The sequence below is a fragment of the Elephantulus edwardii genome, unplaced genomic scaffold (assembly GCF_000299155.1).
Source record: "Elephantulus edwardii isolate Elephantulus edwardi_28Jun2011 unplaced genomic scaffold, EleEdw1.0 scaffold00006, whole genome shotgun sequence".
Taxonomy (NCBI): domain Eukaryota; kingdom Metazoa; phylum Chordata; class Mammalia; order Macroscelidea; family Macroscelididae; genus Elephantulus; species Elephantulus edwardii.
In genome coordinates this window covers 18,765,821-18,779,411 of record NW_006399756.1, presented here as the reverse complement: position 1 = coordinate 18,779,411, position 13,591 = coordinate 18,765,821, and the positions used below count along the sequence as shown (strand labels likewise).

General features: G+C 45.0%; 1 protein-coding gene across 1 annotated transcript in view; it reads right to left on the bottom strand.

Annotated features, from left to right (window-relative positions):
- The window catches only part of LOC102865440 (guanylate cyclase 2G-like), a 60,549-nt gene that overhangs the window by 28,344 nt on the left and 18,614 nt on the right, over positions 1-13,591 (bottom strand). Inside the window, 5 exon segments of the mRNA XM_006880168.1 lie at positions 4,184-4,315; positions 6,374-6,456; positions 8,269-8,378; positions 9,851-9,989; positions 12,454-12,598. Coding sequence (XP_006880230.1) covers positions 4,184-4,315; positions 6,374-6,456; positions 8,269-8,378; positions 9,851-9,989; positions 12,454-12,598 — 609 coding nt within the window.

Sequence of the window (13,591 nt, the reverse complement as noted above, 5' to 3'; positions counted from 1 at the left end):
TATGAAAATTAATAAAATATAATTATTAAAAAAATTTTAAAGAATATGACCCTGGCCACTGAGGTAGCCTAGGACAATAGAGATACTGATGGTGCAAAAAAAAATTTATTTTAACTACAAATAAAGAAAAAAAAAAAGGAGATGGCCAAAGTCACCATACACCCATTAAAAGGAATGCCCCATCAGCTGTTTAAAGCCCACTCCCTGCTAACAAAAGATATAGAAACCCTTTTGTAAGATAAAAATGAAGTTAGTCTGCCCTGACCCGTTCATAGTCTGTTATGAATGTCTAATAAACCTCAGTTTCTTTCTCCTGCTCTCACTTGGTATTGGTGTCTTTCTTGTATATCCGAGTCAGAACTTTCTGGTTCTTACTCGAAGAGGCCTCTGGCCCTCTTTTGGAAGTCATCCCCTTGACACATGTAAAAGCAATCTTGCACTGTTCCACATAATTTCTATTATATAGCAATGTTACTTTGTTGTGAAAATGTTGGGTCTTAAGAGTTTGGAGTCAAGTGCCTGGGTTCAAGGCACCGCTCTACCACCATGTGCCTAGCCTTGAGGAGGTAATGTAATTTCTCTGAGACTCCATTTCCTCACGTGTAAATGGGCTTTGGAAACACTTGGATAATATTTTCTCATAGCAAAGGAGCCCTGGTGGCACAGAGAGTAAGTGGTCAGCTACTACCCTAAATGTCAGTGACCCGAGCCCAGGAGCCACACCACAGAACAAAGCTCTGCATCTGTTTTCATAAGTATTTGCAACCTTGGAAGCTCTAGGAAATGCCACTCCATCCTACAGGGTCACTTTGAGTCAGAACACACTAACCTACAACACGATTGGTTTCTGGTATCTCATAGGATTAATGTGAGGATTAAATGAACACTTAATAAGGCACTCTGGTGGCACAGTGTGGTCTGTGTTATGCTGCTAAGTGAAAGGTCAGTGGTTCAAATCTACCGGCTGCTTCCCTGGAGAACAATGGACAGTCTCCTCCCCTAAAGATTCAGAGGGGGGACTCCAGTGGCCGGTCACTGTGGGTCAGTCAACTCCGTGGTGATGCATTTGGGATTTTGAGGGATTTAACATGATGCCTGGTACGTATTAGGGGTTTAGTAGATTGTTATTATCTGAAAAGGTTTTTAGTTGGCTGTTTTGGGGGCTTTTTTATTTTTCTTTTTGTTGTTATTGTTGATACGTGCTGTTGAGTCGCCTGCTACTCATAGCGACCTTATGTACAACAGCCCTAAATCCTGCCCTGTCCCGTGCCAATCTCACTGTCTCCAACACACCCACCCCAATTACCCTAGTCACTGATTCAATCCACCTCATAGAGGGTCTTCCTCTCCTGCACTGCCCCTCCACCCTATCAAGCATGACACCCTTCTCCAAGGACTGGTCCCTCCTTACAACATGTCCAAAGTATGTCAGACGAAGCTTTGGAATCCTTGCCTCCAAGGAGCAGCCTGGTTTAACCCTCTCAAGAATTAACCAGTTTGTTTTCTTAGCAGTTCATTATATATTCAATACTCTTCTCCAACACCACAATTGAAAAGGCATCAATTCTCCTTCTATCCTCCCTAGTCATTGTCCAACTCTCTGACATATAGCAAGTGATTGCAAAGACCATAGCCTTTATTAAAGAAATTTATTCTTTCAAAATTTAAGAAGCTAGAAGTCTAAATGCATGGTCTCAACTGCAGGGAAAAGCTTTCTTTCTGTGTCTCCTGTCTCTAGGAGTTTCCTAGTCTAAGAAACTGAGCCCCAAAGACATACTTCATTCCTGCCTCTTCTCTCTACATGGTGCTGAACTCCTCTGCCTTCTTTGCTCATTTCCTTCTGTTTTTATCTCTTCACGTTAGCTTTTATAGAGTCACTTAATTAATCACCACCAGGACTTACAATGTATAAAAAGCTAGATAGAGGAGATGGAATCTGTCAGTACAAGTCAAATATTTACCAGCCCAAGATCTGCCTCTTGGCAGTGTGGGATTAACTACAGATGACACAACACTGACCTGGGAGTCCCAAGGAGGAAGAGACCCATGTGGGATAGAAGGTCATCTTGGAAAAGATGTCCCTTAAGCTGAACTTTTCAGGGTAAGAAGGGTCCAGAGGGATGGGACAAAGGGAAGCAGTCATGGCACTGTCACACTATGTCATACACATGCCGTAATTGATAAGGCCAATTGGATGAGCTCAAAATTGAGACAGACCAGAGATCCGGAAGAGTAGAGACCTAGATGCTAGAGAGTCTTGAGTCCTTTGTTAGAGTTTGAACAAGTCTATTGTGCAAACCATTGACATAGGATAGCCCATGACTATGCTTAAGGAAGAGGAGGGGCATGATGTATGGCAGATGTGCTAACGTTCTTTTCTAAATGGCTATTGATCACAACATGTACTTTTCTCCAAATGGTAGTTCTTTTTTTAAAGAAAAGAATATTTATTTATGATGACAATATACATAGCCAAATGTATAGCCATTAAGATTTCTAACTGTGCAGTTCAATGATATTGGTTACATACTTCATTGTGTCACTATTTTCACTATCTTTACCCATTCTGTTTCATCTCATTAATTTGGACTCTTTGCCCTTAGAGCTCACATTAACTAAGGCTGTCAAGCTAAATGGTGGTTCTTTTGAGTCCTTGGTAATCCCAGGATGACTTTCATTTCTAAACCCAAGTAAATAAACTTTTAGGAAAAAAATAATTTCAGATTGCCTAGACTTTAATCTTTGCTAAACCTGACCAGAGCCTAGGATGTATCCATCTTCGCTAGCTTGGAGCTTTCTACCCCTACTGCTTAGGACCTCAAGGTTAAATACAAATTTCTGTTCTTTACATTCATTCCTCTCAGGGGATCTGAACTCCTGAAATACTACTTCACTCAATAACTCAGCCTCACTGCCAGTCGAGTCAGTTCCAACTCAGGACAACTGTGGATTTCTCAGATTTTAGAGGAGGAAATAGCCCCATCTTTCCACCTTGGAGGCGCTGGTGGCTTTGAACCACCACAAACAGGTGGCCTTTGGGTTGACAGCACAACTCGCTACAGACTACACCACCAGAGCTACCCAGTGCAGGCAACTGTCAAGGTCTGGGAGTGGGGTCCGAGGCCAGTGGGAATTAAGGCTTCCGCTTTCAGCAGCTGCCACTGTTCATACTGCAAGAGTCTCAGGAGCCAACATCCACCAGTGGAGCCATCGGTGCTCAAGAACCAGGAATGAAATAGTCCAAGCTGGAGGTCTGTACTGTCCAATGGGGCACCTAACAGGAGTTACTTACATTGAAATCAATCAGAATTCAATTGGCAATTCAGTTCCTCTGATGCACATGCAGAAACAAGTGGCTGTTGTTTGGTGCCACTGATGAGTCAGCTAGTAGTGGCCCATGGGACAGAGTAGAATGTCCAGTCCAGTTTCCCAGGCTGTCATCTTTACAGGAGCAGAGAGCCACGCCATTCTCTCAGAGAGCCGCTAATTCAAACCACAAACCTCCTGGTTAGCCACTAAGTGCATTATCCCTGTGTCATTGAGCTTGTCAGTACAAACCAGGAACATTCCTGTCATCCCAGAAATGCCTATTAGACAGATCTGAATACAGATTAAACATCATGCTCCTCAAAATACAGCCATAACTAGCAGCATAGGAATCACCGGGGAGTTTGCCAGAACCTCAGGTCCTAACCTAGACCTAGTGATAAGACCATCACATGGCAGTTACAAGAACATCAAATCAAGGCTTTTGTGTGTGGACAGCAAAGCCAAACAAACCCTTTACATAAAGTCAATTCTGTGCCCCCAAACCACCTCAGGGGCTGAGTAGACTGTCCCAGAGGGTTTCAACAGGCACACTGGTGATGTGGTGGATTAAGTGGTAGAATTATAGTCTCAGAAACTCTGAGAAGTTCTGCTCTATCCTGTAGGTTTGCTCTAGACTCTCAGCTTGATGGCAGTGAGATTAGTTTGGAGGTTTATAAGGTTTTCAAAGCTATAATCTTTACAGAAACAGGCTGCCACATCTTTTTCTTATAGAGTAGCTAGTGGATTTGAACCATCAGCGTGTCCATCAGCAGCACTTAACCACTGTGCCAAGAATATCCCTCTGTCTAGAATGTTTGCCCCACAGAAAAAGATATGTGACGAACCATGCTAAGCCCTGTACGTAGCTACATACCTGGTAAAGTCCTACGGGCGCATATGAGAGCTCATCCCCCTGCTGGCCGAAGAAGCTGAAGTGCCCAGAAAACATCACACTAGACATGCTACTGTGGTTCCCTCTCGACACGGGTGTCCCCCTCTGGGATGGCTGTAAAACACGAGACAAGGCATGGCCACGTCTTGAAGGAGCCGTGCATTTTATGGAGGAGGAAACCCCATGCCAGAATCAGTAATGAGGGAGAGTGAGGACATGAGTTGGTCTTGTTGTCCTTGAAGTATGAGTTCCCAGCCGCTACGCTCGTCATCCTTGCTGTCTGGACCACCATGCACAGAAGAGGGCAGTGATTAAGATTCAAGTTCCTGCTCTACCACTTACCCACCTGTACGTCCTAGGGCCAGAATCACCCTCCTGAATGTCCACCTAGCAATCCTACAACTGTTGTTGCTTCTACTGCTGCATATTCATCCAGTTAGACTCACAGTGACCCTAACAGAGTAGAACTGGCCTATAGCTTTTCTTAGACCACAATCTTTATGGCAGTGGTGGGTTTGAACACTTGGCTTTTCAATTAATAACTAAGCATTTAATCATCATTAAAGAACATCGTTAAAGGCAGAGGAATTTTTTCAAAGAAGTTCTGGTCCTAACCTTATAACTACAGAGAAGAAAGCAGGTGAGGGAAGGGACCAGCTCAGAATGCTCTGGGCTGGGTATTCACTTCATCTTCCAATTCAGAAATCAGAAAAAGTTCTAGAATCCCAGAAATGTTCTGAAATTATTTTTACCAACAGATCTCAGGTTCCTGGGCTTAGCATCTTGAAACAACCCTCCCTGACTTGGTGTCTGCCAACTTTTGAGCCCATCTCAAGTCCTTGAACTGCCCAAGTCCAAAATACCCTGGGTTATATTCTCCTTGTTAGCATTTAACAAGCCCATGCCTCCCCAAAGCCATTTCCCTTCTGAAGTCTTCCAGATGTGAGGGACTTGTGGCAATCCCACTGCAGGGCTCACCATTCTGTCCCCATCTCTCTTGTGGTTGGATCTCTGCACCCAGCCCTGACTCAGTACAGACTCTAGGCTTGAATACAGTGGATGCAACAGGCAAGCATTGAGCAAATGAGCCTCACAGTTTAAGTCATCGCTGGGATAAAGGTGTTCCTGTGGTTTTGAAAATAAACACTGATCAGGACACACTTTCCTATTTGACCAGGATATGTGACTTTGTAAACACTCAGAGAAACAGAGCTGAAGGGAATTTCAAAGACTATTCAATAACACTTACAAATTCAGAGAATCAAGTAAGCAGCATCCCGGAAATAGAACTCAGGTATAAGGTTGTAAGATTTAAGGTTGTTGTTGTTATGTGCCATCGAGTCGCTTGCGACTCATAGCAACCCTATGTACAACAGCCCTAAACTCCGCTCTGTCCTGTGCCAATCGCACTGTCTCTGATACACCCATCCTGATTGTCCCAGTCACCGAATCAATCCATCTCCCAGAGGGCCTTCCCTTCCTGCGCCTGCCCTCCACACTCCCAAGCATGATGTCCCTCTCCAAGGACATGTCCCTCCTTACAACATGACCAAAGTATGTCAGACGAAACCTCAGAATCCTTGTCTCCAAGGAGCAGCCCGGTTTAATCCTCTCCAGGATGAATCTGTTTGTTTTCTTAGCAGTCCATGGCACCCTCAGCACTCTTCTCCAGCTCCAAAGCTCAAAAGCATCAATTCTCCTTCTATCCTCCCTCGTCATTGTTATTAAGATATTAATTAGTATTAGCTAATTCCAAGTCAGTTCTCACACAGCCACCTCTGATAATGGCAAATACATGAACAACAGACTGAAACGCTGCCCCATCCGACTCATTCTCATGATCTGTTGTGGACTGGATGCTGTGATACACTTGCTGGTTTCCAGTGACTAATTTTCAGAAGTTGATCACCAGGCCTTTCTTCCTAGTCTTAGCCTGTGAGCTCTACAGAAACTTGTTCTGCATCATAACAACATGCACTCTTCCACTGACAGACAGGGGTTGAGCCCAGGTCTCCTGCACAGAAGTGAGTTCTACCTCTGAACCATCACTGTTCTCATCCTCATCAAATTCCTGCTCTTGAAATGAGTCAGTGTCTTCTTCCTTGTCCTCACCTCCTCCAAAAACACCCAGCAATGACCAAGAGAGCGGATGCCTGGGCCAGGTGGCCTCACCTTGCGCTGGGGCAGAATGATGATGTCATCATAATTGATTTGCCATTTGTCTTTATGTTGCCTCCGCCACTTTTCTTCTGCATCTTTAAAATCAGGCCAATGATGGCAGCTCCCAAGACAGTTACCAAGCTGGTCAGCTTGAGGATCATGGCAGTCACACCTGACAATAGAACCATACAATTATTCAGAGCAGCCTAACACCAAGAGGGAAATGTACCCTCAGCCCAGCATGGCTCTGCTAACCAGATGCTTCCCAAAAGTTGCCCAGTCCCCAGGAGAGCTCTGTTAGGTCCACTCAGATGTCCTTTCTTCCAAGGATCTTGCCCTCTTCACAGCTTGGCTCCCACCTCCCCTATATGCCATTGTGGAGATGTGTAGAACCATCCATTGTGGAGGTAATAATGATGATAATGTCTAAAGCTACCATCACCTTTGATTAGCCACCTACTGTGTGTTTTCCTTAAGAATCCCTAGTGGGCTAGTGCAGTAAGTGTTACAATGCTAACTAAAAGGTTGGCAGTTTGAGTTGATCAACTGCTCATTGGAGAAAGACAGATGTTCTTCTCCTATAACAATTTTGTTGTTGTTGTTAGGTGTCATTCAAGTCAAGTATAATTCATAGCGACCCTATGAACAACATATCTGAACCTGGTCCTATCCTGTGCCATCTTCACACTTCCTGACACACTAGAGCCCATTGCAGCATTCACAGAGCATAGGGCTTTCAAAGGCCTGTTATTTAAAAAGCTGATGGCTGATCCTGCTTCCTTATCTGTCTTAATCTGGGAGCTCTACTAAAACCTATCCAGCAGTAGTACCCTTTATGGCGTTTGACACACCAGTGGCACAGTTTTCAGTATCCCAGCAACTCACAAGTTATCTCACTACAGCAAACTGACAGACAAATGCTGTACCATTTGAACAATGTTCTCTTTGAAGAGAACACAACAAACTGCCAGTTTAGTTTGTAACTCAAAAGCAAATCAGTCTTCACACCAGGACCAAGAACCTGTGGCCCTAAGGCCCACTGAATTTTTAATCACAAAGGCCCACCCACTGGGTCCTGGTTGGTTTAAATAAGAGGCTTCCAGCCCACAAATGGCTGTTAATTAAATCCAAATGACCAATCATTTGGTATTTGATTTACAATTCTTGGAAACCCAGTGGACTGGATGGCAGGGAATTTAGGACATGCTGGCCTTAGGGTCGTTCTCTAGGTATGATCCATCTAACTCCAGGGACTGAACTGTTAACCACAGGGCAGAACTCCCCTGCCCACGTTCTTACCCTTTCCAAAATAAAGATCCTGAGCCAAGTTTCCCTAGAACAGTGTCTCGCAACACAAATTTTGTTATATGCCATCAAATCAGAACTGACTGATAGCTGATCCTCCATCAGATATTTCGAGGCTGTATATTGTACAGGAAGAGTCTGTCCACTTTCTTCTGCAGCGGAGCTGGGGGATTTGAATAGTATGCCTTACCCACTAGGCCACCAGGGTTCCATCTCAAGAGAATGGACTGGATTCTGCCCTCTAGGGGACACTCAACAGAATTTGGAGACTATTTTGGTTTTTACAACTAAAGAGGTGTTACTGGCACCTGGTGTTTAAAGGCCAAGGATGCTGTTAAACACCCTCCAGTTCACAGAATTGGCTCTACACACAACAAAGAATCACCCAGCTCAGAACATCAATGGTCTTACAGTGAAGGAATTCTGCCACAGACAAGCTCTTCATGCCAACTTCTCTAAGTGGCCATGCTGTTGTTGTTGTTATGTGCCATGGAGTCACTTGCAACTCAAAGCAACCCTATGTACAATAGCCTTAAACCCTGCTCTGTCCTGTGCCAACCTCACTTTCTCTGACACACCTACTCCCATTACCCCAACTGTACCTGTAAAAGTAGGGTCAGCATCACAGAGCTCATTGTAAAAGACACAGTCAGGTCTGTCTTCAGGAAGAGAACCATGGGGCAAACTAATATTGGAGAAATTCCTCATGGGTCTAAAGAAAGAGACAGGAGATAGCTCATTCAGTTTATTCTAATTGTCACTGCCTCAGGTGTGTCTGCAGCAACCAAATCACACGTGTTTTGTTTTGGTTTGTGTGGTTTTTTAAGTAGACCCTGGTATCTTCATTCAAACTTTCACTGATCTGATTTCCAATCTCACTAAACTCTCCAAATCCAGCTCTCAGGTCACCTAACTCACAGAAGAGAAATGTGTGCTTGCTGGATAGAATAGCTGAATTGGTCTCCTGATTTAAATCATGTCTTTTTCTACTGGAAAGGGAAAGTGCCAATTCTCCAGTTTTCTGGGATTTCCACCCCCTAGCCTTGCTCTAGATCTCATTAGATGACACCTTCTCATCACCCAGATGAGACCCTGTGCCTCCTTCTGGAACACTGGAGATCTGTTTGCCGCGGCTATTTTGTTTCCTTAGCTGACTCATTTATGGTATATTAAAATTTCATAAAAGTAAGAGAAAGAATCTCAAATTGATCAGAATTAAGTGTGGTAATTGTGGGGCGAGCAGAAATGGAAGGAAATTTTAAGCTTCTTTGTTCTGTGTTTTATTTCCTACTACCAGGAAATAAATTAGTGAATTTCCTCTTGCCCCAAACAAAGCTCTTTCCAGGGTCCTCAGGTGGTACAAATAGTTTGCACTTAACTATGAACCTAAAGGCTGGTGGTTCAGACCCCCCCAGCGGCAGTGCAGAAGAAACATTTCCGTAAATCTTACAGACAAGGAAGCCCCATCATGCAGCAGTGCTCTGCAAACTGGGGTCACCATGGGTAGAGTCGCCTGAACAGTGACATGTTTGGGGCTTGGGGGATGGAGAGCCCACGGTAGTATTTAGATCTTGGTGCCCATGTGTCCGTTTTGCCATCAGACTGTCAAGGTCAATTTGATCATTGACTGCCAGTCACGTGGTTAGCCCTGCACTCCAACACATGCTCTAAATTTTGGAGCACTCTGCTTGGGTAAAGAAATCCCAAGTCAATCTGTCAGTGGGAACCAGTTCCAAGGAGACTTACAGGAGTCCTGGGGTGGTGGAGGTGGAGCTAGGGGTACCAGTTTCCAAACTGCAACCTAAAGTAGTCAAGCTTCACAGAAGGGCCAGGTCTCCTTAAGGGTAGAACATCAGTTATGATGAGTCTGGTCTCAGAGTTCTAAGTGTCTGGAGATCATCCTCCAACCCCAGCAGGACCCTCCTTCATCCCGGAATCTTCCTACAATGAGATCTCTCTCTGCATTTTCCTGATTCCAGGAATCAGCTGATTCCAGCTCACAGTGGCCCTGTGTATGTCAGAGCAGAATCGTGCTCTGTAGGGTTTGCACTGGCTCATTTCCCAAAAGTAAATTGCCAGGCCTTTCTTCCCAAGGCATCATTGGGTGGAATCAAGCCTCAACCTCCTCAATTAGCAGTCAAGCGCGTTAACTGTTTGAGCTTCACAGATAGGCCCCACCAGTACCTGACGACTTTCTGGGCGCTGTCATAGTGAAGAAAAGGAAGAAAAGTAGACCCATTTCCTGACTTCTGGAGGGCATAGACCAGGTCACCTATGGATCTTTCTCCCTGGGAGTCCACACCATGCACAGGGCCTGTAATGCCTGGAAAAAAAGGGAGATTGAGCAGAGTCAGGAGGGCAGCGAGGAACATTGGGCTCAAAATGATAACCACCTGATTTGGATCAACAGAATTACCTTCCCCACCTCTCAGGTCGCCAGTAACCACATTTAAGGAGCTGTGGATTCTGCCAAATGATCTTTCTGCCCTTCACACCCTCCCCTAAGTCCTGAATCAGGAATTTCTAAAATAGTAGGGGGGAGGAAAGAAATTCACTTGACAGAGAAGATTAAACTGGATGCACTCAGAGAGCGGATCTCATTTTTTGTCTTACACAAAAGGCTCAAGGTCTGGAAGGGAGAGGAGGAAGAAGGGAAAGGAGGTGGTATGATGTTTTCACCTGGAGAGGGTCTGTTGACAGGTTAAACATGACCTATGGGCGCAGAGGGTCAATGAGAAGAAGGAAGAGCATTAACAAGGCAAGCAATGACAACAATGGCCTCAAACAAAGCAGAGATTGTGTGATGGCGCAAAACCAGGCCAGTTTCACTGTTGTATGAAGGTGCTGTGAGCCAGCTCCGTGGTACCAACAAGAAGTCTATAAAAGCTCCAAACAGCAGTCTCGCAATCAGACAACATGTTAAGCCATCATTTTATTAAGTGAGTGATAAGCCTTAAAAAAAAAAAAGAAAGAAAGAAAGAGAATAAGCAACAAGTATGAGTCTGAGACAGTGAGAGTGGCTCCAGATAGGGCAGGGTTTAGAGTTATATAGGGCAGAGGGTCGCTGTGCATCACAGGTGACTCGGTGGCACATGACAACATGTGCCAAGCATGTGATACGATTCAGTGATTCAGTGTCTCCTCAGTATTTTAAGCAGCCATGAAGAGCATGAATTCTAATAAAAGGTAAGCCTTAGTCTAAATCCCGGTTACACCACCTAATGGCGCTATTATCTTAGGTAAGGTATAGAAACTTTCTACCCTCAGTTAAATCACTTAACGCTCCCAACAATTGGCGCAGTGAGACCACCTGCCTGATAGGCTGTGTGAGGACCAAATGAAAGAACACACAAACTTTTGGCACACAGCTTTGCGAAAAAGGTAAACCTTCCAAAATGCTGGTTACTATCACTGTGCCTGGTAAAACCAAGAAGCTCCGTAAGGTTTATCATTTTGGAGTCTGTGATTTCCCCATAGGCAGGCCACAAGGTTTCTTTACCGTGAAGCCACTGGTTAGATCAAACCAGAGACCTTTTGATTAGAAGCTGTTTTCACCAGGGATTCTTGGTTTTACCATGTCTCATAGTTTTGTTATAAATCAGAATCACCTTCAAGGCACCCAGCAGCAACATGGTAACACAGTAAACATGGTAAAATGGTGATTCACAGCTGTCCTGTATGATCCAGAGTACAGCCGGGCTTTGCAGGGGTTTGAATGGCTGATTTTTCTTTTTTAGAAGATTTCCAGGCCTTTCTTCCTGTGTGCCTCTGGGCAGACTTGAACTACCCAGAGTTTCAGTTAGCAGCTAAGAAGGTTAACTGCAGCACCCAGGAATTCTATTATATCTGATAAGAAATGTTATCTCTGTCTTACAAGCAAGACTTGCACAAAAAGACTAAGGCGAGTGGTCTGTTTTCACAATGATGGTAACGAATCTCCACGTGCCTCTGCAAGCAAAGGAAGGTGAGAGGGATGCTATCACTAGCAGTTTCTGTGTCACAAGTCGGGCCAAGAGTCCCCTCAGGGAGCAGAGTAGAGGGATCCTAGGTGTGAACCCAGGACAGAGATCACATACTCCTGAGTTTTATTTTTTATCAAAATTTTTATGAAGCTAGTGGTATAGCACTGGTCTGTCCATTTTCTGTACAGAGATAACTCGTGGTTACTATGATGCTGAACACTGTCACACTGATGTGTCAAATGCGTTAGTGGTTGGTTACCCAATGCGGACAGACAGTGGGGTGGAGCTCCCCGATTAAAACAAGCTTGGAAGGAGGAGTGGCATCCACCTCCATAATAACTTGGCTCCAGAAACCCTATGAACCTGGAGAGAGGATGAAAGGCGCCCAAGCATCGAGGACTCTCCTTCATAGGGTCACTATGAGTCGCCTGCGACTCGATGTCACTTAACAACAACAACAGTGGTATAGCACTGGTCTGTCTATTTGCTGTACAGAGATAACTCGTGGTTACTATGATGCTGAACACTGTGACACTGATGTGTCAAATGTGATAATAGTTACCCATGGCGGACAATGTTTGGCGGAGCTCCCTGATTAAAACAAACTTGGGAGCAGAATTGGCAACCACTTCCAAAGCAGCTTGCCTCCGGAAACTCTATGAACTTGGAGAAATGATGAAAGTTATACAAGTGCTCAGGTCTTTTGTTCATAGGGTCTCTATGAGTTGTGTACAACAGTGATGGCCAGTCTAAAGAGGCCGTTAGCTGCCAGTACAGCAGGGCAAAGCTCAGGAGGCCAGGCCGTCAGCAGTTCAGGCCACTTACCCTGCGGCACAGTGCCATTGGAGCCCTTCAGATGCTGGACCAGCTGCCGCCCGTCCCGGAAGTCTCCCCCAGCCTTTACCATCACCTCCATTGCTCGAGCGTAAAGCAGGGCTGCATCATGAACGTAGGCAGAGTAAGGACTCACCTTGAACAAGGAAAGCAGAATGTGGGCTCTAAGATGTCACCATCATCACTGAGTGAAGAGGAATCCTCTTACTGGAGTCACACAGCACCTGTCCTTCCACCCAGTGAAAGGAGACGGGCCGTGAGCCAGAGCCTGGCCTATGAATCTATACCAGCTTTCCCTTTTCCGCCTTAGGTCTCCTTTTCCAATTCGATCATATGTTCTGGGGACCAAATGTAGACCCTGAGGACGAGTCAGGAGGTTGTCGTTGTCGTTGTTGTTAAGTGCCGTCGAGTCATAGGCGACTCATAGCAACCCTATGAAGGAGAGTCCTCAACACTTGTGTGACTTTCGTCCTCTCTCCAGGTTCATAGGGTTTCTGGAGGCAAGTTATTTATGGAAGTGGATGCCACTAAGTCAGGAGGTTGTACCACCTACTTCAAAGTAGAATTTGGATCCAAGAAAACTAGATTCAAATCCTGACTCCATTACTTGCTGGCTCTGACACCTGGGTAAGTTCTTGAACTTCTCTGAATTCCTTTCACATGTAAAATGGGAACAAAACTACATGTCATGGTATATGTGATAGGTCTGTCTTGGAGAGGGTGAAACCAAGTTTCTCCTTGGAGGCTAAAATTTTGAAGCTCCATTTCACATACTTTGGGCACATGGCCAGCAGGGACCAGTCCTTGGAGAAGGACATCATGCTCTGAAGGGTGGACAGCTCAGGAGAGGAAGACCCCCGGATGAGATGGATTGACACAGTAACTGGGGCAATGGGGATAGGGGTGTCGGAGTCAGTGAGACTGACTCAGGACAGGGCAGGCTTCAGAGCTGTTGTACAGTGGGTCGCTATGCGTCACAGGTGACTTGACGGCACATAACCACAACAGCAACAGTAAAATGGAACACAATGAAATAAAGTAGCTATGGTAATATTGGCTCTGGTTGTTGGTTCATATATCTGAATGATAGTGGTATTTACTGGGCTTCCTTGTAAGCGTATGGATATAA